At 39.5% G+C, this 25,613-nt stretch overlaps 1 protein-coding gene across 1 annotated transcript in view; it reads right to left on the bottom strand.

Annotated features, from left to right (window-relative positions):
- Positions 1–25,613, bottom strand: part of AFG1L (AFG1 like ATPase) — a 216,958-nt gene that overhangs the window by 1,992 nt on the left and 189,353 nt on the right. The window contains exons 11-12 of the mRNA XM_053590851.1: positions 6,071–6,211; positions 829–939 (exon numbers count right to left, since the gene is read on the bottom strand). Of these exons, the coding sequence (XP_053446826.1) occupies positions 829–939; positions 6,071–6,211 (252 nt within the window). The remainder of the gene's footprint in view (positions 1–828; positions 940–6,070; positions 6,212–25,613) is intronic.

Raw genomic sequence — 25,613 nt, 5'->3', positions numbered from 1 at the left:
GACTATAAGCCTCATTCTCCCAAACCCCTGAAAATGTGTAATTTCTACTCAGGCCAGTAAGGAACTGTTTCCTCATTCAAATGGCCTCTCCCCTCTGATACTGGAAGAAGGGGGCCACCTTCATTCTGGGGGTAAGAATTGATCGTTTAAAATTTTTTTACTAATATTTTATTGTTGATACTTAAGAAATATAACATGTAACATTCTTACAAAAGAAGAAGATGCAAAGTCATTTCTGCTTGGCTTAGGGTAAATCACTAGACTCCAAGCTTCAGGAGAGATGGGCCAGCATCAGTGTGTTCCCTACACAGCATCCCAGAGTCTGGCACCCCCAGGTGCTCCATAAATGCCTGCAGAATGAAGGCTGGGCAATAATCAAGGGCCTTACTAGGTATCCCACAGTCTTGTACTATCCAGCCCACGTGCTTGGCTACTATATCACACGCTGTACAAATCCTGCAATCAGGAAGCAGGATAGCCAGAAAAGGCAGCATGGTGTCGCAGAATGAACCCAGAACCAGATACAGGTGCCCTGGCATCCAGCTCTGGCCTGCATTATTCAGCAGTGTGACTGTGGGCCCATTAGTCCACCCTCTGGGCTTTGTTTTTGTCATATGCAAAACCAAGTGTGGGACTACATAATCACTAAGGTCTAGGATTGTCATTCTCTATATTTAATGATATTAAAGTCTGCTGCACTAGTTTTAGAAGCAGCAGCAAATCAATGGTTAACTATATATTGCATTCTTCTTTAAAATGTAGCCATGTATCAAACCCAAACCAATTAAGCTGAATTAACAAAAAAGAAATTATGTTACTATCGCCTACCTGGCTCAACCCCAAATCGTCCATCAGGATTCTGTGCTCCAGCTCACTGTCATGATGTTGATGCAAAAATAAGCTTGAAAGAGGAGTCAACGCAGAGCAAATTATACGCACCTGAAATAGAGGAAAAAGAAAACGGTGTCACGCTTTTTTACAAGTTGAAGGGAAGGAAACTCTCTCACAAAAATAAAAATCTGTCACTTATGCAAGCTTGGATCCTTGATTTTTAATGTCCATATTTGCCCCAATATTTTGTCTCCTTAAAGTGGCATTTTTAAAGTGCATAGTACTTTTCAAAATATTCCCCATAGCTTATAGAACCCTGGGGTGGGGGGAAGACAAAGGTTTTACTGGGAAACTTCTGCTTCATGATGTCAGCCCAGATCTTCTGGTCTCAATTCTAATGCTCTTTCCATGACTGGTATGGTTTGAATTTTTTTGTCCCCTCCAAAATTTATGTTGAAACTTAATCTCCAATGCAATGATATTAAGAAGTGTGGCCTTCTTTATGGGGGCAAGGCATGATTGCAAGAGGGACTTTGCCTAACAATCGCAATCAGTGTAACATGGCTTATTGTACCCTCAGTGAATCCCCCCCAAAAAAAATTAAAAAAAAAAAAAAAAAAAGAAGTGTGGCCTTTAGGAGGTGATCAAGTTATGAAGCCTGTGCCCTCAGGAATGGGATGACACTGGAGAGAGTTCACCCCTTTTGTGCCTTCCATTCCCTCTATCAAGTGAAGACACAGCAACAAGACATCATCTCAAAGAAGAGAGCAGCCCTCACCAAACAGCCAAACCTGCCACAGCCTTGGACTTAGACTTCTCAGCCCCCAAAAGTATGAGAAATCATTTTCTTCTTACTGACAAGTTACCCAATCTGTGGCATTTTGTCATAGCACCACAAACTGACATAGACAATTACGCTCTGATGTTGACATTTATACCCGGCTGTTTGGAGCGCATCTCTGTGCATCTAAGATGCTCCCCAGATACTCTGTAACGAGGTTTCCACTTTGCTGCATGCTGACTGCTAAGTTCAACCCATTACGACTCTAATTATATCCTCATTTCCAGAACCTACATTTATAACAATATCCTGCCAAGACAGTCTCCAAAGATTAAGCTTTACATTAATATTTCTTGATTAAGTATTTGAGTGAGTGTGCATATGGGATTATATACTGGAAACAGCTTTTATATCATTTATACATTTTATGTCTACTAGTTTAAATATGAAACATCTTTTTTTTTTTTTTTTTTCGAGAAGAGTCTCATTTTCTCTCCTTAGGTAGAGTGCCGTGGCTTCTTAGCTCACAGGAACCTCAAATTCTTGGGCTTAAGCGATCCTCTTGCCTCAGCATCCTGAGTAGGTGGGACTACAAATGCCTGCCACAACGTCTATTTGTTTCTTTTTTTAGAGACGGGGTCTCACTTTGGCTCAGGCTGGTCTCAAACTCCTAAGCTCAGGCAATCTACCTGCCTTGGGCTCCCAGAGTGCTAGGATTACAGGCATGAGCCACTGCACCCAGCCAAAACATATTCTTCTTGATGTTTAAAGAGTCCTGCATTTGTTTCCAGGATTCTTAGTTATCTTTTAAAACCATTACTTAAATAAGCATGCAAATACTTAAAAATAATGGGCTGACATTTGAGACTAGCTTTTCCATACCTAAATGGCATATACTTCCTCTTATAAATTCTTTTAATCACAGATGATACTGTTTTCATTATTTACGTGGGAATACCCTTATTTTACAAATTCCCATGAATACATGCTAGAATAATGTCTACTTAATGCTCCCTAACTCTTTCATAAGATAATTTTGACCACACTTTAAGAAAGAGTATGATATCTAAATGTGAGATTTAGTTAAGGCAAGTGTTAGGAGAGTGGTTGGGGTATTCCATCATATTGCCTGATAAATCCTTTTTTCTTTTATTAAAAAGTGGGGGTGAGGTAGGATTGGGGGGAGGAACTAAGGGATGGGAACCATAGCTTTCTTTAAGATATTCCTAGCTGAAATATAAAAATAAGAAGGGTTTTTTGATTCTCCATGCTGAGAACCGCCTACCAATGCCCCTGCACCATTTTCTTCTCGAAGCCTTAGCTCTATAAACACAGAGTGCCACCTCCAGGCCTTGCCTTTCATTCCAGCCCGTGGATTACTAGGGAGCAGGGTCTCTGAAGAAGGCGACCACCCACAAACAAGGGCCTTGGTCTCCCAGCTCTACATCCTCAGCCTCTTCCTTTCCTGATTCCCTGATGACCCCGCAGATTTTCATGGTGCTCACTAGCCGGGCTTCCCTCGGCTGCTGCACCACAGCCACACTTGCTGACTTTCACACTTGGTGCATCGCAGGGTCTTTGCCGCAGACTCCCCACCCTGGTTACCCCTTTTCACCTAATGCTTGAAGTTCATGTTTCACAGGTCTTAGCATTTATAAGAATCACCTGAGAAGCACAAGCACACACACGTGGGCTGGGCACGGTGGCTCACACGTGTAATCCTAACACTCTGGGAAGCCGAGGCAGGCGGATTGCCTGAGCTCACGGGTTTGAGACCAGCCTGAGCAAGAGTGAGACTCATCTCTAAAAATCGCTGGGTATTGTGGCAGGAGGCTATAGTCCCAGGTACTCGGGAGGCTGAGGCAAGAGAATGGCTTGAGCCCAAGAGTTTGAGGTTGCTGTGAGCTATCATGCCAGAGTACTCTGCCCAGAGTGACAAAGTGAGACTGTCTCAAAAAGACAAACAAAACTAAACAAAACAAAACAGAACACGCGGGTTCCAGGCTCCATGCCTGTTCCTCATTTGCTTGGGGGGGAGGGGATGTGGTGGGCTCTGAAATCTGGATTTTTAAGTAGCCCAGATGGTTCTGTTGCAGGTGGTCCTCAGAGGACTCCCCACCCCCTAGATCAGTGTTTTTTAAATCTTACCGCACACTTGAAACTATAGTTAAACTTCCTCAGCACACTTATTTTTATCAACAAAAAAAGTAAAAAACACTGTGCTTTGAACTTCTTTCGAAAATAATGCAATTAATGATCTTTAAAATTTTCACAGCACACTGGTTGCAAATCACCGCCTAGTTTCTTATAGCAGATACGCCTCCTTCTCCTTCCAAAAGTTTATCCCTCCGTGGTGACTTTACACCAGGTCTGTGGGCATTTGATTCACGTTTCTCTTACACTGGGCTGTGAGCTCTCTGAAGGCAGGCGCTGTATCCGGCTTTGCTTGCCTTTGAACTTCTAGTCCTTGGCACTGTGCTTGGCATGATAAAGGTTGAATGATAGGAGCAAATGAAACATAAAAATCTCACCTCCTCCCAACAGATTCTGTTACTTGCTTTCTCCCCACGAAGTCCCTTTAATTTTAGAATCACTGCTCAAAGTCTGTACAAGGAATAGGAAAAATATCTATCTAACAGTACGATAATATTTAAATTAACTTTAATTTGAAATTGTACCTATGCTCCCATATATCAATGGGCAAGAGACATGAATAGAACCTTCTCTAAAGATGACAGACGAATGGCTAACAAACACATGAAAAAATGTTCATCATCTCTATATATTAGAGAAATGCAAATCAAAACAACCCTGAGATATCATCTAACCCCAGTGAGAATGGCCCATATCACAAAATCTCAAAACTGCAGACGCTGGCGTGGATGTGGAGAGAAGGGAACACTTTTACACTGCTGGTGGGACTGCAAACTAGTACAACCTTTCTGGAAGGAAGTATGGAGAAACCTCAAAGCACTCAAGCTAGACCTCCCATTTGATCCTGCAATCCCATTACTGGGCATATACCCAGAAGGAAAAAAACCCTTTTATCATAAGGACACTTGTACTAGACTGTTTATTGCAGCTCAATTTACAATTGCCAAAATGTGGGAACAGCCTAAATGCCCACCAACCCAGGAATGGATTAACAAGCTGTGGTATGTGTATACCATGGAATACTATTCAGCCATTAAAAAAAATGGAGACTTTACATCCTTCGTATTAACCTGGATGGAAGTGGAAGACATCATTCTTAGTAAAGCATCACAAGAATGGAGAAGCATGAATCCTATGTACTCAATTTTGACATGAGGACAATTAATGACAATTAAGGTTATGCTGGGGCGGGGGAGGAAAAGCAGAAAGAGGAATGAAGGGTGGTGGGTGGGGCCTTGGTGTGTGTCACACTTTATGGGGGCAAGACATGATTGCAAGAGGGACTTTGCCTAACAATTGCAATCAGTGTACCCTGGCTTATTGTACCCTCAATGAATCCCCAACAATAAAAAAAAAATACTATTAATATTTAAAAAAAAAAAGAAATTGTACCTATGCTTTTACTGTGAGTATGTATTCACAGATATATGCTATTACTACTGGCTCATTTTTACTGAGATCTGATTATATGCTTTTATTGCAAGCTTTGCATACTCATTTAATCTTCACAATAATCTTATAAGCACCATGATATTATTATCCCCTTTTTCTAGAGAAGGTAACTGAAGCTCAGAGAGATTAAGTCAGTCTTCAGAATAGACAGCCCAGTCCTGGGGCCTGCTCTGTACTGACTGGGTGGTACCGTCTAGGATGGTTGGCCAGTGGCTCTGCAACTCATGCTGAAACACAGGGATTAAAAAGCCGGACGACAAGATGGTATATTGCTAGTTTCCAGGGTTTCTCAGTCACGGGGCAAGCACTCCAACATTCCATTCAGAACGGTCCTTTATTCACGCATTCATTTGCTCATGCATTTTTTATTTGTCCAATCATTTATTCATGCAACAAACAGTTGCTGAGCATTCAGTGTAGACGAGGCACTGTGCTGTCTGCACAGCATCACAGAAGGAGCGTGAGATCTGCCTGGGAGAATGGCAACATCATCACCAGAGCAGAGTGTCCTGTGATAGGTGTTGTGGTGCACTGCTGCTGTGGCTGACGGTGCCAGTGTGGCGTTCAGCTTGTGCCAAACACTGTTCCAAACGCTTTCCGTGGATTAACGGTTTTAGTCCTCACAACAATACTGTCAAGTAAATACTGTTTTCCCAGATTCGCAGATTAACTGTTCTAGTCTTCACAACAACACTGTCAAGTGAAGTGTTCAAGTGAATCTTCCCAGATTCGCAGATGAGGAAACTGAGGTACAGAGAGGCAAAGTAAGTGGGAGAACCAGGATTCTGGCCTACGCAACCTGGCTCCACAGTCCAAAATGTTGAAGTTTGATAACATGTACTACCTTCTTACCTTGAAATCATAAAAGTTATCAATGAGGGTTATGAATCTCCGAGCTTGAGTCCTCTTTGCCAGCGTAAATTGTGGAATGTTTCTTAAAAATACCGTATCAAAATTCTTTGCTATTTCCAAATAGTCACTGGCTCCAAGTGGCTGTAATTAAAATAAAATAAAGAAAATTAAAATAAACCAATTCTGGTTATCTTTGGATTAGTTTAATTTGAAAGCACCTCTCTTTCTTGTCACAGTGTGATCTTTGGGATAACTTGACCAAACGGGGCAGCATTTTCAGAGTAGGCTAAGGATACCACATACGCTGTGTTGCCTTAATGATGTACCAGAGGGGGCAAGAAAGAAGATAAGAGTGAGGTGGGGAGTGGGAGGGTATCTCTAGGCACAAAGTCTCAGCTGGCACCTTTTAGACCCCAGTTCTAAACCCGGTCTTCCATATTTTTACTTACATGGCATAACTTTAAACATGTCCTAAAAAATCCCTCCCATGACTCAGCTGCCAACTGTCACTATTGTTGCTATAATGGAACTATGTAATAATGGCATAATGAATGTAATGTCGCAATTCTGAAATAAAGACTATGCTTCAGTATGAAAATCATCAGAAATTATTTTTAGTTCAATTTAAGGTATAATGACCTGAGTGTAACACTGCTACCCTCCGTAGGAAATGGCAGAGGGCTTAACTGAGCAGAAGGCTGAGTCCTCCAGAGTAATTTGGAGCAGCCTGCTGCCTCTTTACACAAGGAGGGCACAGGACTCAAATCTACAAAATTACTCATGCAAGTGCCACCCACAGACACAAAGTGAATTTAACTCACAAACATGACATCTATCTGCAAACACATTCTTTAGTGTTAGGAACGTCCCCAAGAAATGCCATCTCTACTCATTTGAAGTTGTGTGAATTACTGTACTCTGTGAGCAGCAAAGCAGGAGCCAAAGTCAGAAGAGCACCTGTGGCCCTGCTGGTGTGGAGAGAAGGCCAGAGATGGAGTGGCCCAGGAGCTACTCGGAGGTCCCCCTGAAAGCTCCTGGATCACTATGACTGGCCGCTAAGACACAGGAGGCTAAGCCTTCCCAACTGCTGGCAGAAGCTATCACTGCTCCTCTTTGTCCAAAATGTCTCTCACTTGGGGAGGCCTTTGCATGAAAGCTGCTCTCAGAAGTGTTGATATGGCCACGTTCCTGGGAGAATCAGGGAACAGTGAGGAAGAAGAGGAGTCATTCTCACCCCCACCAGTAACCGGAAGCCACTGCCTAGCAACCAGCTGAAATCACTTACACTCAGCAAAGAACTTCTCCACGAGGCCTGGGGAGAGGCCAGGCACCGACAAAATGTTGTACTCATGTGCCACCTGGAAGAAAAACTCGGACCCCACTTCAGGTATAAATCAGATGGTGATTTATTACACCTGTGCAGGCGGGCTACAGCGTGACGATTGGCATGAGGGCAGGGTTACAGCGAGTCAGGGGGTTACATCGTGGCAGCTGGCATGGGGACAAACGTGGCTTGGGAAATTTTGCTTGAGTAAGCTTTCCACCATTGTTTAGCCATTGCTAGGGGCTGGAGGTAAATTCTACCATTGTTTTATCTGTGGCTAGGAGTCTTTTGGAACTCAGGGAACTTCTTTGTTCTATTCTGAAACCTGTTTGAGGAATTAACCCAAGGGGTGGGGAGCTTTGAGATGTGCGGGAACTCAGGCTGAGACAGGGGCGTTTAGGGGTCCTTTTGCTGGGTACCACAAATCAAGTCTAGAGAGTTAAGTTCTAGAGAAACGGGTCCCTTGAGAGCCAGCAGCAGGTCTCAGAAGGATGCAGCAGTGCCCCTTCTTCCCCTCTCCTCTCACCAACCAGATAACAAATGGGGCCCTGGAGGACGTGGCCTCTGCCTTCCCCATGTTCCTTCCTCAGTGGGAGAGCCCCTGCCTCCAGACTGAGTGCTGCCCTTAGCTGGGGAAGCCACTCACCTCAGCCATGTGGGCCTTCCAGAATGTTATGGGGTTTTATTTTGGGAGTCTTGGGGGAGATTTTTCAGTTTAACCCTAATTCTCATCCAGGGGAACCCTGCTGTCAAGCCTGGCAGAGCTCAGGAGCGTATGTCACTAGAGAAGCTAGGAACAAGGGTTCTAGACTGCCTGGATTTAATTCCTCATCTGGCACTCACTCACTGGGGGTCACTGGCGAGTTACATAGTCTTTCTGTTCCTTAGGTTTCCTGTCTCGTAAAATGAGAATTTGATTCCTATCTCACAGAATTGTAGGGATTAAACAAAATTATACATGTTAAGCATATAGCACAGTTCCTGGGACATATATTAGTATTTGGGCCATTTTGACTAATTTTATTTTTATTATTTTGAATGCAAGTGATTTGGCTCAGGACAAATGAGTTGAGGATATAAAGAAATATTTTCTCAGCTGGGCAGGGTAGCTCACACCTACAACCTAGCACTTTGGGAGGCTGAGATGGGAGGATTGCTTGAGGCCAGAAGTTTGAGACCAGCCTGAGCAAGAGTGAGACCTGATCTCTACCAAAAAATAGAAAAATTAGCTGGGTGTGGTGGCATGTGCCTATAGTTCTAGCTAGTTGGGAGGCTGAAGTGGGAGGATTGCCTGAGGCCAGAAGTTCAAGGCTGCAGTGAGTTATAATTGGGCCAGTGTGCCATAGCCTGACAGAGTAAGATCCCACCTCAAAAAAAAAAAAAAAAAAAAGGAAGAAAGAAAAGAAAAGAAAAATGTCTTCTCAATAGGAATCAGCTAATTTTGCTCCACTTCTGACTGCATCCAAAACTCTGAACCTACTGCATCAGCCTTTGTGCATATGCCTGTCTTTGGAGTCACAGCAGGTAGTCTTCAGAGTCACACTCACAGATGAGACTGTGGAATCACCAGTAATGAGTCAATTTCCGAAAGGGAGAGAGGGGAAGGCAAAGTACAGTGCTTTATAAAAAGGATAACTCATACAAAAGACTCTCCTGCTCTGAGAGTACAGTACTTGTTTGAGATCAGTTAAAATTTAATGTCTCATCTTTTGTAAACCAGAAAGTATTTATAAAAAAAAAAAGTAAAATCTCATACTAGGTATGTAGCTATGTATAATTAAGCCCACTCATTAGGCATGGGTGTGATTTCTATCAGTATAACTACATGCCCAAGGAAAATCATTATCAGAAGTGCACTGGAGAGTCTAGGGCAACTGAAAATCAGATTTTTGCCTATTCAGCTATTTTACAAATTATATACCTTTGTCAGTAGGTTCTAAATTTATTAGCAACATGATATTAGCAACTATCCCTTTCCCACATATCCCTAAAACAATTATATGCTCACTCACATAAAGAAAACAAAGCTAGTTATCTGTCTCCATTAAAGACAATAGTCATAGGGGAATGTAAACTTATTGTTTAATGAATATGGTTTACAAGGATGACAAAGTCACAGAGCTGGCGAGTGATCATGGTTGCACAGCAATGTGAAGGTATTAAATGTCAGTTGAAAATGATTTAAATGGTGAATTTTTCTATTATGTATTTTCTTACCACAATAAAAAAAAAAAATAGCCATTAAAACAAGAAGTTACTTATTGCCAAAGAAATCCCTTCCATGTTAGGCCACGAAGAGATTAAAAAAAAATCAGAAGAATGAAATGTATTAATTAAAGAAGGAAGTCTTACCCAAAAGAAATAAGCTCCAATAAAAATCAGATTAATTTAAAATAAGAAGCGTTAACACTAATATAGTCCAGTTCAAGGGAAGAGGGAGGGGGGAGGGGGAAGACATTTGGCAGAAGGACGGAGGGCATGAGGCGGGATCTCACCTAATGTGCACACTGTGAGGGTATATAACACGCCCCCTGGGTGAGGGGCTCTTCTACAAATGGAACTTTACCCTGGAAATGAGAACAATGTAACCTAAAAATTATACCCTCATATTAATTTGAAAAAATAACAAAATACTCAAAAAATAAAAATAAATTAAAAACATAAATCATCTAAAAAATAAAATAAAATAAAATAAGAAGCATTATCTGAGCTTCTATAACTCAGCAGTTAAGGCTCCAGCCTCATACACCAAGGCAGGCAGTTTCAAACCCAGCCTGGGCCTGCTAAACAACAACTGCAACAACAAAAAAAAATAGTCAGGCGTTGTGGTGGGCACCTGTAGTCCAAGTTACTTGGGAGGCTCAGGCAAGAGAATCGCTTAAGCCCAAGAGTTTGAGGTTGCTGTGACACTCTACCGAGGGTGATCTAGTGAGACTCTGTCTCAAGCAAACAAACAAAAAAAAGTTATCTGTATCTGCAATTTCTGCTTCAGTAACTGCTGATCAAATAATAATAATAATAATAATACAAATTATAAAGTTAATATAGTATAACAACTGCTCATGCAGCATTTACATTCTATTAGGTACTACGAGTATAAACAATCTAGGGACTACTTAAAGTGCACAGGACAATGTGCATAGGTTATTTTATATTAGGGACTTGAGCATCCACAGACTTTAGTATCCATAGGCTATCCTGGAACCAATCCTGTGCAGATACCCAGAGAAAACTGTACTTCTAAGTACACCAGTCAAAATCCATGTCACAGCCCAGCCCAATATGGTTCCATTATGAGCTCGATGATTAATGTACTGTCAGCATACTAAATGAACCTAGCCTTAATTGTTTGGGGGCACTGTGAACCACGTCCATAAAAGATGAACTTAATTTATGAATGTGTGTGTTCTCCCTTCTCTCTCCTTCTCCGTGGGTCTCCCTAATTCCTGAGATACAACAACATTAAAATCAAACCAATAAATAACCCTACAATGTCCCCTAAGTGTTCAAGTGAAAGGAAGAGTCAAACATCTTTCACTTTCAATCAAAAGCTAGAACCAATTAAGCTTAGTGAGGAAGAAATGTTAAAAGTTGAAATAGGCTGAAAGGTAATCCTCTTATACCAAATAGCCAAGTTGTCAATGTAAAAGAAAAATTCTTGAAGGAAATTAAAAGTGCTACTCCAGTGAACACTTGAATGATAAGAAAGTGCGATGGTCTCATTGCTGATTTGGAGAAAATTTGAGTGGTCTACATAAAAGGCCAAACCATGTACAATATTTCCTTAAGCTAAATCCTAACCCAGGGCAAGGCACTAACTCTCTTCAGTTCTATGAGAGCTGAAAAAACGTTGAAGCTAGAAGAGGTTGGTTCATAAGGTTTAAGGAAAGAAGCCTTCTCTGCAACATAAAAGTGCAAGGTGAACCAGCAGGTGTGGATGGACAAGTTACAGCAAGTGTCTAGAACATTTGCCTAAGATCATTGATGAAGGTGGCTACACTTAAACACAGATTTTCATTGTAGACAAAACAGCCTTTTATTGGGATAACATGCCATCTATACTTTCACAGCTAGAAAGAAGCCAATGACTAGCTTCAAAGTTTCAAAGGACAAGCTGACTCTTTTGTTAGGGGCTAATGTAGCTAGTGACTTACAGCTGAGACCAACTCATTTCCCACTTTAAAAATACAGAATGATGCTAAATTGAAGAATGATGCTAAATCTACTCTGCCTGTGGCTCTATAACCGAAACAAAGCTTGGACAACAGCACATCTGTTTATAGCATGGTTTACTGAATATTTTAAGCCCAATATTGAGACCTACTTCTCAGAAAGAAAGATTCCTTTCAGAAGATTCCTGCTACTAAAAAATGCACCTGGTCACTGAAGAGCTCTGATGGAGATGTAGAAGGGATGAATGTTGTTTTCATACCTGCTAACACACATCCATTCTGGATCCCATGGAACAAAGAGTAATTCTAATTTTCATGTTTTATTATTTAAAAAATACATTTTGTAAGGATTTAGCTGCCAAAGATAATGATTCCTTTGATGTATCTGGGCAAAGTAAATCAAAACCTTCTGGAAAGAATTCACCATTCTAGATACCATTAAGAACATTTGTGACTCACAGGAAGAGGTCAAAATATCAACCATAACCGGAGCTTGGAAGAAATTGGTTGCAACCCTCATGGATGACACTGAAGGATTCAGGAGGAAGTATCTGTAAATGTGGTAGAAATAGAAAAATGGAAGTGGATCCTGATGAGTGACTGAATTTTTGCAATCTCATGATCAAACTTAAATGGATGAGGAGTTGCTTCTTATAGATGAGCAAAGAGAGCGTTTCCTTGAAAGGGAATCGACTCCAGGTGAGGATGCTGTGAATATTGTTGGAATGGTAATGATGGATTTAGAATATTGTATACACTGAGTGGATAAAGCAGCAGCAGGGTTTGAGAAGACTAACTCCTATTCTGAAAGAAGTTCTACTATGTGTAAAATGCTATCAAACAGCCTTTTGTGACTGGAAGAGTTCATCAACCAAACAAACTTCATTGCTGTCTTATTTTAAGAGACTGTCAAGCTACTGCAGCCTTCAGCAGCTGCCATCCTGATCAGTCAGCAGCCATCCTCATTAAGGCAAAACCCTCTGCCCAGTAAGAAGATTATGATTCACTGAAGGCTCACAGAATCATTGGCATTTTTTTAGCATCTTTGAATTAAGGTATGTACATTGTTTTTTTTAAAAACAATTGCTATTGCACGCTTAATTGACTACAGTGTGGTGTAAAAAGAACTTTTATATATACTGGGAAACCAGAAAATCCTATGATAACTTGCTTTATTGTGATATTTGCTTTTCTGCAATGGTCTGGAACTGAATCAGCAGTATCTCTGAGGTATGCCTCTCCCAGATTTAGGTGTGGTGATGTGAAGAAGTTCGGATCAATGGAATGGAAGAGAAAGTAACAGGCCTAGCCCACAAAAACATCCACACAGAATGCACACTTCTTGTACTCATCTGCTGGCTGAGTAGAGGACTCTACAGATGTAAAGGAGAGAGGAGGCCTGAGTTCGTGCAGAACCGCACAGAGCTGCATTTCCCTGCCTCTCCGCACTGGATGGGAATATGAGCAAGAAATACATGTTGGCTTGTTAAGCCTCTGGTGGACGGTTATTTGTTTCAGCAGTTAGCCTATTCTAAATGCTTACTTCATCTAGTTTCCTTCATTGCCCTAACCAGGAGGGTGGAGCAATTATCAAGAAAGAGCCCGCCATTCAAGCAATTATCAAGAAAGAGTCCAAAACTTCCCATGTTTCCTGGTGTGATTAAGTATTGTCATTCACATGGATGGTATGCAGTAAATACCAAAATTTTCTCTTCAAATTTTTTTCAGGTTATCATTACACAGTCTTAATCAGAACTGGCATTTGGCCATTTCCAGCATGAAAATTGATTTTTGTTTGTTTTTTGGCTGGGGCTAGGTTTGAACCCACCACCTCCGGCATATGGGACCGTCGCCCTACTCCTTGAGCCACAGGCGCCACCCTGAAAATTGATTTTTTAAAAGTTACATTTGACTGGTCCGAAGGTGATGAATTATCTCAAGTCACTATCACAGTTCGAACTCCTTGCTGTGTATCATAACTGTACTGGACTTGTCTTTAAAAATACATAAATAAATAATAAATAATAAATAAAAAGTTATGTTTATGGAGGTGAGTTTCTCCCTATAAATTTGAAAGGATTTTATTTGAAGACTTTATGCAAATTCAGTATCTGATGTATTTTAAAATACCTTTTATTTTTCTTTTCAGGATTCTCTAACATATAAAACTGTAATAAATGTTTTCACCAAACTACTTATTGATGCTACCAAGTCATATTACCCAGCACTGTGTGCTACACCGATGATATTTTTGACGTGTGACATCCTGATCAATGTGACTGATGCTAATTTAAACGTGAATGTTGCCACTCACCCTTCTTCCCGTGGTATTCAATATTTAAAGATATTTGGGGGGAATTCAAATACATTAAATTAAAAAAATTCTAGAGTAGTATGATGATTCAAAATCCACTGGAGAAATAAAGAATGCCTATGTGGGATGGTCTGATTGCAGTGAGGGCTCTAATTGTTCTTGCCTCCTTTCAATTGTGACTTTCCAGCGCTCCCATTAAGACATGGAGTCTGTCTTACCAACTCTTCAATCTGGGTTGGCCTTTAATTACCATGGCCAACAGAATGAGGCAAAAGTGACAGCTTTCTGGTTCTGCGCTTAGGTCTGTCTCAAGAGGTTTTCTATACTTCTGCTCAGTCTTTTGCAACACCTAGACCAGCCTGCTGGAGGAGGAGAGAACTTACGGACAGCTAATCGTCTGGGTTGAGAGAGCATGCAGCCCGCTGGCCCACACACGGATGAGAGAGCCTGGCTGCAGATCCATAGTAAACCCAGCAGAGATCAAAAGAAATTACCAGCTGATCAGTAGATTAGAGGGCAATAATAAATGCTTATGGTCTTATGTCACTGAGCTTTGGGGTGATTGATTATGCAGCAATAGCTAACTGATACATTATATGTGCTTACAGAGAGTTTTACTAGTGAAAGCCCACATTTCAAATCATTAGCAAGTCTAAACCTGTAGAAAAATAATGATCTAAATTTTACAGTTAGACGTTAGTTTTATATAACTGATAACTATACATACACACAAATACTGTCATGTATCTTATGCTTATTTTTATAGTCAATTTTGGAATTTTTATGGCATAGTAAAAAAATTTATTTCCAGAAATAAAACTTATGATTTACCATGTACAAGAATGAGGAAAACAATAGTAAGAAAATTATGTGCCTCCCTATAGAATACAAGAAGATATGGACCTAGTCAAATAAAAGCAGGGAGCCATAGGGTGAGAGCAAGCGGATACTAAAAAGGAATTAGTCAGACAAGGAATAGCTACAGTCAGGCTAAAACAGAAATGACATTCCATCAGAAAATGGGTAGAGAATTTGAATGGCTAATCACACAACCAAAAATATAAAAGGTATGAGGAGCTAAGGAACAAAAAAATGCAGTCAAGCATTTGAGACCAAAGAAATACAAAATAAGAATGTGATATCATTTTCAAATAGCAATTTTGCAAAGAAAAATAAATTGGGCTATTTGGCGCAGGCAAGCACATGATGAAGCATGGATTGCTGCTGAAGTGTAAATCAGTTCAGTTGATCTAGCCAACAAATTGTTGGGGTTTTTTTTTAGAGACAGAGTCTCACTTTATCGCCTTCGGTAGAGTGCCGTGGCGTCACACAGATTACAGCAACCCCCAACTCCTGGGCTTAGATGATTCTTTTGTCTCAGCCTCCCGAGTAGCTGGGACTACAGGCACCTGCCACAACACCTGGCTATTTTTTTGTTGCAGTTTGGCCGGGGCCGGGTTTGAATCCGCCACCCTCTGTATATGGGGCCGGTGCCCTACTCACTGAGCCACAGGCGCCACCCAACTTGTTGGGTTTTAAGAGCCCTAAAAATGTCATAAACTTGACTTAGTCATTCTATTTCTTAAAAACAATCCAGGGGAAGTAGAAATTCAGCCAAAAGTTAAACATAAGGATATTTACAACAATATCTAATATCTAATTGTTCAATTATTTACATAATAAAACAATGTTAATTAAAAATGATATTCATGAAAAATATTTAAATGTGATAAAAAGCTAAGTGAAAAAAGCATAGTACAAATTTATAACTATACCAAGATATCTGTTTTGCTAAAAAAAAAAAAAAAAGGTAGAAAAAGGCCTAAGTGAATACATTTAAAATGTTAATTGCGATCTCTAAATGCTCTGAGAGGTAGAAGCGTATTTAAAGGCCTTCATTTTTCAGATTTTTCTGTATTTTCCAAAGGACAAAGAAGCAACAAATATGACAAAAAAAGAGCAAAGTCAGAATAAAGATGTGAAGAAACATTGTTGAAGATCTTTCCTAATTCCAAATAAAGTGTTCCCTTTATGTGTTATTTTCCAACTATTTAGTCCTCTGCATCTTCTCTATTATTATAACACAGCATGAATGTGTAAAATATTCAACACAATGCCCACATTCAAGAGCTCGAGGGGCTACACATCTACTTGAACTTCACGTTGCTGCCCTCATTTCACGTCACTGCACAAACTTCCTGAAGGGTCAGTCCTCTCTCACTCACTTCAGTGTCCCTTGCACCTGGCACAGACCAGGGAACAGAATCTTGCATGATACATCATTAATGAATAAATATTTTATCGCCAAGTCTCCTTCAAAATCAATTATAACTCTGAATGCTTACTTATTTATTAATTGAAGTATTCTACTAAATCCTATAAGAACTTTGCAAAACACAATGAAAACACATTTCTCCACTCTTTTGACCACACTCACATACATCTAAATTACATGCACATTACATCTATGGCAGTTGCAAATATTTAGACTTTTGTTTTGCATTAGTCAATCCTCCTATGTAAGTAAACAATAGCATAGAACCACTTTTCAAAATCATAATTAGTATTATGAATTCATGCATTGTGCCTTATGAAAAATTAAAGCGTATGATTACTTATGAGCACTGAATGGCACTTCAGTTAGTAGCATCCTTGAGTATGTTATTCTAGCTCAAAATTCAAGGAGCATTAGCTAATGCAGATTCTTCTTATGATAGATAATGATGACATTCTCCATCTTTCTACCTGAGCAATTAAAAAGTTTAATAGTCTTTGATGTGGCTGGTTATCAGAATAATTTTCTTAACAAGAACAATTAAAATCCACTTATTCGATGGTTTGTGCATTCTCAACTATTGTTTCAAGCTCTTTGTTTCTGTGGAAACCTGATGAAAACTTAAAGAACTTTAAATCTATAATGAATCTGCAAAGAGCATTTGTTTTCCTTAATTACCAAGAGTATACAGCTGGATTGTAAGCAGCAGTTTCTCTAACAAACTTTTAGTAATGAAGAGCTTCCTTGCTGTCTTTTTTCTCCTGTATGAAGAACGGCTCAGTCGTCTTCTTTCTGTTGACCCTGGTGTCAGGAGTGGGGCCTGTATCAACGCTGCATTGAGGTGACATGTACTGGCATAAGCACTAGACTGCCTTCTGCCCCACAGTGAGCAGTTGATCCTCTTCAGCATGAAGAATGAGCTGTCAGCTGGGGTTCTTTTTTCTCTGCCTGACTAATGCTGTTCTGGCACCATTATTTCTGTGTAAGTAGGATGATTATTATTTCAAACTCTATTATACTGTCCTAAGGGTTACTCTTTATCTATGGAGACTATAAAAATTCCTTGCAGAAGTATCCTGATAGCTCCTTATTAAACAAGTATAGGTGGCATCTTACTTTGTTTACACAGAAATTACAATATCTCGTATCTTAAAGAGAAGTAACTAATAGAAAAAGAATGCTTGAATGGAATTAAGATGGATGTGTCCTTTCCCTGACTAACTAAAAATACAAAATGCATTGATCATAAAACAGTTTATATGTGCCAAATTCCAAATTAATAAATATAATTAGAAAAACAGAACACTGACATGGGTGTATTTGCAGAGTAAATGCTTTTCCAAAATTCATATGGCACCTTCACTTGAGAAATCTTGTTACTATGAAGTTCATAGCACCCAGGTGGGAAATATCTGGCCATTCCAGAAAATGCCATCCACTCTTACGCACTATCCTGGAAAAGGTGTTCTACGGTATGCCGAAGAGAAGTATCATTACTTGACTTACACAGTCTCAATGACAGGGAGCTAGTTCCTCTAAATCTGCCAGATCTTGCTGAACTCTCTATTCTCTTTTAATGGTTAATACAGTTTTCTTCTGTGGGTCATGGGGGAGTCATAATACAAATTTTTTCAAATTTTAATCTGAAAATTTAGCCTGAATAAAGTACCTACATAGGCCTTTCTACCTCTAGAAGTATCTAGGGGTCTTCTGAGTGATGGGCTCTGAGCTATATTGACCCATTCTCTGTTTTTAATTTGTTGGTGTGGGGTGTGATTGAACTTAGTTTATTCCATTTCCAAAAGGAGCAGCTCTTAATTTTCCATAAATTTTAGCTATCTATTAAACAACTGGATGTTCCATACTATTCAGATACCAATTAATTGCTTAACAAGTTACAGTCTGATTTATTCAATCCTAGGTGGTTAGAAAAACCCATTCCGATAATTGTTATCATCTCCTCATGGAGATACGTTTGCATGTTTTATGTACAGGGTGTCCATCAAGTTTGTGTGAAATTTAAAGTAGTTTAACTGCACATGAACTTCCTGCCCACCCTGTGTTGTCCCGGAGTTAGTAATGCTTACGTTTGGTGATTCTCATTAGCAATGCTGATGATAATGATTTCCTCCTTCATATTCTTCCGATATTGTGAGGGACAGTCAGAAGGCAGCCTAGGGTCTACAAAAACCAGGCCTGTTTCTTTGGTTTGTAAAGCTTAGTGGGGAAAATGAGCTTCCGCAGACCTTGCTTGGCTCATCACATCCTAGGGGCTCCGCAGACCTTGCTTGGCTCATCACATCCTAGAGGCTCTCTTCACTTCAAGCTTATTGAGCCTGGCTAGCCCTCCTATTATGACTCACGGTATCTATAGTTTCTGAATTAAGGTAATAAGAGGTTTAAACTTTAGATTTTATCAGAAGCCAAGGTTGCACTTTGATTACTAGTTTTATTTCTCATGGCTCCTTAGCTAAAATTGCGTAGCTTCAGGCCAATCCTAAACAAACCAGGTTATAGAAAAATGGGAATAACCACCAGCAAACTTAACAGTGCATTACTCTGAGTATTCAGCCTAATTAAAGAACACATATTCTTGGCTGGGTGCAAGGGCTCATATGTGTAATCCTAGCACATTGCTTGAAGCCAGGAGTTTGAGACTAGCCTGAGAAACTTAGGAAGACCTCATCTCTACCAAAAATTAGGGAAAAAAGGATGGTCATAGTGGTGCATGCTTGAGTTTGAGGTTGCAGTGAGCTATGATATCACTGCACTTTAACCTGGGAAACAGAGAAAGACCCTCTCTCAACAAACAAATAAAAACAACAATAAAAGAACCCATTTTCTCCATATCTAGAAATACAGATAACGTTTTTCAAAAACATGCCGTATATGGACCCTCTTCGTCCGGTAACACCTCTATGTTTGTTTTGGTTCTCTGGAGTAAATGCTGCCTTGATTGTACTTCCTTCCAGTGCAGACACCGTCTACTCACTCAAAAAATGGCCTGGGCCACCTGGCATCGTGTACAACAGCAATGACATGTGTCAGACATGACTAACCACTCAGGTCTTAAAGGGCACTCCGTTAGCTTTCTTAATGTTTCAGAGGCCACAGTTTCCCTCAAATGCTAATTTTTTTATTGAACAGTCGTATTCTGTTTTAGAATAAAAACCTTGGTTAAAAAAAAAAAATACACCATATAGCAGATGTGGGTGGGGGTGGGTGGGGAAGGAAAGAATATATATACATATATACGATGTAAAAATGTATGTATGTATAATTATTCTCTGGTTAGTTTAATATTTCTTTAAGGAGGTTTTGTTTGGAAGGCATTTAGTTTAACATGATTCTCTAGGGTTAAACATATGCAATTCACCCTTTAAAATCGTAAAATGAAAAAAGTTGTTATAGCTACACAAACAGCTTAGTTCTTTGAAATTACAAATATGGATATTAGCAATTTAACAGATACTAGAAAAAATATTGGCAAGGGCAAGAAAAATAGTCTACAGTTGCAAGAATTATTTTACAAATGCATTTATTCTTTTTTTTTCTTTCTTTCCTTCTTTTTTTTTTATTTTTAGAGACAGAGTCTCACTTTGTCACCCTGGGTAGAGTGCCATGGCGTCACAGCTCACAGCAACCTCCAGCTCTTGGACTTAGGTGATTCTTTTGCCTCAGCCTCCTGAGTAGCTGGGACTACAGGCAGCTGCCACAACCCCCGGCTATTTTTTTGTTGCAGTTTGGCTGGAGCCGGGTTCGAACCTGCCACCCTCGGTATATGGGGCTGGTGCCCTACTCACTGAGCCACAGGCGCCACCCTACAAATGCATTTATTAAAACAATGCTCTACTAAACCTTCTAGTTTCCCAGGGGAAAGGTATTTCCTTTTAAAAAATTTTTGAAATATTAAGGGGGTGCAAATGATTTTTTTTGTTACATGGATACCTTATATAATGCTTAAGCCAGGGCTTTGGGAGTGTCAGCCACCAGAATAGTGCTCATTGTACACTATGGAAAAGGAATTTTCTCAGTTCCTTCAAAACAAATGTAAATTTAAACGTTATTAGCAATGTCTCAGACACAGGTCTGTGACACCTGATTGTACAGACTACAAAAGATGATCAGTGTATGATATGTGGCCAACACTAAAGTATATTTCCATCTTTTTTGTGTTCTATTTTTGAATATAGTGATTTTAATAAGGATGTATACAATAATGATGAAGTAATTAGTAACAGCATTATTCTACCCAAATCACTGAAATCAGTGCCTGAAGATTAATACTTAATCATTAACATAACCCAGCTGTTCTGAGGATCCCCTCAGTAGAGGGCAGTATTTGCTACATCTCCAGGGAGGAGAGGCAGTTGTAAATTTGTCTGGCTTTGATACCTACCCAGAAGAAATTTGAAAGATTATCCACATAGTGTAAAACCAGATTCTAGACCCTCTGATCCTGGCCTTGGACGTGCATGTGATATGAGAGGTGAGCCAGTGCTGTCTCCTTTGGAAATCAGAGCTAAGTAGCAAGAAAAGTGACAGGATTCTAAAATGATAAGAGAGGAAAGGCTGGGCAGCGCCTGTGGCTCAAGGGGTAGGGCGCCGGTCCCATATGCCGGAGGTGGCGGGTTCAAACCCAGCCCCGGACAAAAGCCAAAAAAAAAAAAAAGAGAGGAAAGGCTTTAGAATAACTAAGAATTTACTTTGAGAATCCTACTTCTGAACATGTTAGTCTCATAAATGCAGAGGCTTTGTCACTTTTGTTTTGGTTTTTGCTGCTGTTGTTTTTTTGTTTTGCTCTCCTTGTGAGAGTCCACGGGAAAGAAACAGGCTCTTCTTAGGCTTGGATATTTGGAAAGCCTAATCAGAGTTGGAAAAGAAGTCGATATCAAAGAGTTATTATTCTTTCTCCCACTTGTCTGCTTTACAAATCATGGAAAGAGTAAAAAATGCTAATTCATATTCTAAAAATATTAAAAAGTAAATCAGAGCAAGGCTGAATGCTTCTCTGGGCTACTGGATACACAAAGGGCCAAACCCTTCAAACCATGAATAAAGACCAATAGAATTATTCACTTCATCTTCTTGCCGAAAAGACAACCTTGAATTATTTGCTGCCCAAATTTTATTAAAATATTCATTAAAGGCCTGAACGACATGAATCTATCCAACCCCTGAACATTCAAAACAATTTTTCTGGATCAAGCCAAATAATAAAGAGAAAAGATTAGCTGTAAAGCACATTTTTGACCTTATAGCACTAGTTTCATTGAACTCCCTTTGTCATTATACCCCAGATTGTATATAAGAATCTGTATAATTCAAACTTGTGTTGACAGAGCAGGACTGGTGCTGAGGAAGCTGCCTACTGACATCCCCTTATGAAAGGCCCAAGTGTCAAAAAAACTTCATTTCTCATTTCTTCTGAGTAGCTGATTTCCTTCTAACCTACTGAATATCTTTTCCCCTATTTGGGTGACAGGAGGCTAAGAATTGATGTAATGTTCCATTTTAAGAACTGTGTAGACACGGATGGCACGGATTCATGTACACTTTTCTGTCTTTCAACTTAACTATTTGCTATTTTCCCTGTGCCCTAACTTTTAAAATTCTATTTGTGTATGTATATGTACACGCATATAAAATACTTTTGGAATTAGATGAACATAAATACATGCCAAAATTATTCTTTAAAGCTTACTTAGTTCTTTAGGTGGATTTTAGTTAAATAGGAGGCAAAAGAAAATCAAGGTAATAAAATGTCAGTAAGGACGTCAGATAATAAACACCAGTGCCTCTTCTAATTTTATTAGTTAACAAGTGCGTACTAAGCATCCATCAATTGCATAGCCCTAAATGAACACAGAAATATTCTTAGAGAAGGTGGAATTTCAAACAGAGAGGAAAATAGCCTCATGTAGTGAAGTAGAAATGTATTTTATGATTTTATGAATGTGGAATTGAATGAAATTTAGTACAAAGGAAGAAGCAACCTAAGAAAAACAAAGCCTCATTGGCTGTTTCTTTTGTTTTTCTTTTAAGAATACGGGGTCTCACTCTATCACCCAGGCTGGAGGACAGTGGCACAGTCATAGTTCACATAGTCTCCAACTCCTCCATACAAAGGATACTCCTTCCTTAGGAGGAAGTAGTATCCTTTCTTAGCCTCCAGAGGAGCTGAGACTGTGGGTGTAAACCACCATACCCAGCTGTCATTGGCTTTAGCAAAGCAGTGAAGAGGTGGAGAGTGGGGTTGAGAAATGTATTACAAAGGCAGTTTGGAACGGTAATGACTGTTTCACAATTTTGATTTATATTAAGACATGATAGAGAGATGATGCAGAAAGTTCAGGAAAGAAATGGATAATACCAAATGCAAGATGATTTTATAGCTCCTTGTAATTGTGTATAGTAAGTTTCAATTTACAGAGTTTTTCACATACACTAAGGCTAAAATGCAGTAAGATTAGGTTGTTGATAACCTTAAGAGCAGTGACCGCTTATATTATGACCTTATACAAAGTAACATCTAAATCCCAAAATGTTACCTACCAATCTAGTAAATTACTTCTATGTTTTAATTCTTCAATAAAATTGTGGGAAATCGTTATTGTTTCTATCGTGCTTTTAATTCAGCGACACTAGCATCTAGCGTTTCCTTCCACTGACTCAGGATAACACATTTTTCAACTCCAGCAACACCCTCGTTTTCTTCCTTTTTTTGATTTCATTGACTCCTTTAGGCTACAAACTAACACATCTCTATAAATGACTTTCAGATCTTTATCTTCAGTTCTAAATTTCCATCTGTTTGTAAGACCCCTTCTACCTCTAGTATTTCTGTTAAGGGTCTTGCATTACTCTCATCGTCCAAACTGAAGCTTTATAGAGCCCCAGGAGGCTTCTCTTCAACCCTGACCCCCTCCACATCCAATCTTACAGATTTCTCTTACATTCAGTTGGTTCTGTATCATATGTTATATTATATGTATCTGGTTTGTGCCCCTGATCAAGGAGGCAATTAGGAGGTGAAATCCAGCCTTGGCTCTGTTTGCCACGCTGTGCACATGCACCTTGATGAGGGGCAGCATCCCCTAGAGGAAGGGGAACTTTTTTTTTTCCAAAGAAAAGTATGATTTGCTCCGTTAGTTCATGCCCATCTGGAGGGGTAGCTTTATCTAATGCACACAAAGCCTCCGTACATAGTAACAGCAGTACCAATCTTGTACCTCTTTGCCTAGTTATCCAGTACAGACCTGTGAAAGGTAATTAATCACTAACCTGTTTTATTATTTTTTATTTCTGTCTGATGACCATTCTGATCCAAACTCTACAATCTAATTCCTTTTATTCTGATGTCACCCATCTATCCTGCCTCAGTGCATACTACTCTCCCATGGGTAACTTAAGTTCTAGCTATCACTCTTAAATGCTCTGAATAGGGAATCCTGGATGTCAGCTTCTTTTTTTTTCTTTAGGCACTTGAAATATATTATTGCACTATTTTCTGACCTCTGTTGCTTCTGATGAGAAGTCAGTCTTTAATCATATTGTTGTTCCCCTTGGCTGCTATGTTATTTTCTTTGTCTTTGGTTTTCAGCAGTTTAACTATGATATGTCTCGGAGTAACTTTGTCTCTGCTAGGGAGTTGTTGAACTTCTGAAATCTATACATTTATATTTTTTACTAACTTTGGAAAATTTCCAGCCATTTTTCTTTAAAACATTTTCTTCAAAGATTTTTTTTTTTTGTCCCATTCTTTCCTTCTGGGAGATCCTTCCTTTCTAGGACTCAGTAATGCTTTAAACCTTTTGATAGTTTTATACGTCATGAGGCGTCATTCATTTTATTTTCTAATCTTTTTCCAGATTGCATAATTTCTAATTATCTATTCTCAACTTCATTTCAACTCTCCTGTCATCTGAAATCTGGTATTAAGCATATACAGTGAATTTTTTAAATTTTTAGGTCTAGAATTTTTAATTTTAGGATTTCCACTTGGTTCTTTTTTATAGCTTCAGTTTCTCTAAGATTTCCTATTTGTTCATTCATTCATAGCATACTTTCCTTTACATCCTTGAATATACACACAAAAACTAATTTAAAATCCTTGTTTCTAAATCCAACATCTATGTCATCTCAGGATCAGCTTCTGTTATCTTTTTCTATTGAAAATGTACCATATTTTCTTGTGCCTGTATGTATCTGCTAATTTTGGATTATATTCTGGACTTTGTATATGATATGTTGTGGAGATTTGGGATTCTTAATTATATTGATTTTTTTGTTGTTGCTATGTAAGCAGATTATTAACTTGGCTCATCTCAAAGTCCAAACTCTCTGTAGTGCTGGATAGCAACTAAAATTTCTATTTCTTTTTTTAAGCCTTAGCTGTACATATATATTTCATAGGTCAGCCCAAGATCTGAGCAGAGGTTTTTTTTGTTTTTTTTTTTTTGAGACAGAGTCTCACTATGTCACCCTTGTAGAGTGCTGTGGCATCACAGTTCACAGCAACCTCAAACTCTTGGGCTTCAGTGATTCTCTTGCTTCAGCCTCCCAAGGAGCTGGGACTACAGGCGCCTGCCACAACGCCCAGCAATTTTCTTGCTGCAGTTGTCGTTGTGGCTCAGGACAGGCTCAGGACAGGACAGGCTCAAACCTCCCAGCCTCAGTGCATGTGGCTGACACCGTAACCACTGTACTATGGGCGCCAGGCCTGAGCAGCATTTATATGAAGAATTTTATACTATTTCTCCATGGTTCTCTGCTCTTCTGTATTTCTCCTTATACTCTGCTATGAACACTTGCTTGCTCTTTTTTGGTTCCTTAAGCAAGGAAGACGGCAGGTTTCTACTGAGTTTTACGCATCTGTATGAGGCCAACTGTGATGTGCCCTCAGGAGAAAAACTTTAAAAATGAGAAACTCAGCAGTATTAATCCTTTCTTCTAAGTATTGCCCACAGTCTACTTTCTCCCTGCTTTTGGTCAGAAGTGCCTTCTAAATATTTGTTTTTAAGACTTTTACTAGAGTTTATGGTGTGATCAATTGGTGGGTTGGTTAATAGGAGCTATGCTGATATTAATGGATGTAGAGCCTTCTTAAATCCACAGTTCTCTGAATATACCCTGTAATTTCTAACTCTATGTTTTCCACAGAAAAATAAAACTTCACACAAGAAAAAGATCAAAAGGTTGCCCTCAGGATCCCTTTTGCTTAGAAAGTACCAAATAGCTATCAACCTCATGTTCCCTCTACCTGCCGCACCAATAGAACCTTCAACCTTCCAGCTGTCAGGACCCAGTTCCTCCTCCATCATACACAGCATTCCAGGCAAACTGATTCTGTAGTATAACATACAATCTGCTTCACGTTCTACAGCAGGGGTCCTCAAACTACGGCCTGAGGGCCACATGAGGTGGTGTGATTGTATTTGTTCCCATTTTGTTTTTTT

Source organism: Nycticebus coucang, chromosome 5, assembly GCF_027406575.1.
Source record: "Nycticebus coucang isolate mNycCou1 chromosome 5, mNycCou1.pri, whole genome shotgun sequence".
In the NCBI taxonomy this organism is placed as follows: domain Eukaryota; kingdom Metazoa; phylum Chordata; class Mammalia; order Primates; family Lorisidae; genus Nycticebus; species Nycticebus coucang.
The sequence above is the reverse complement of the archived record's forward strand: the minus strand, read 5'-3'. Positions and strand labels throughout refer to the sequence as shown.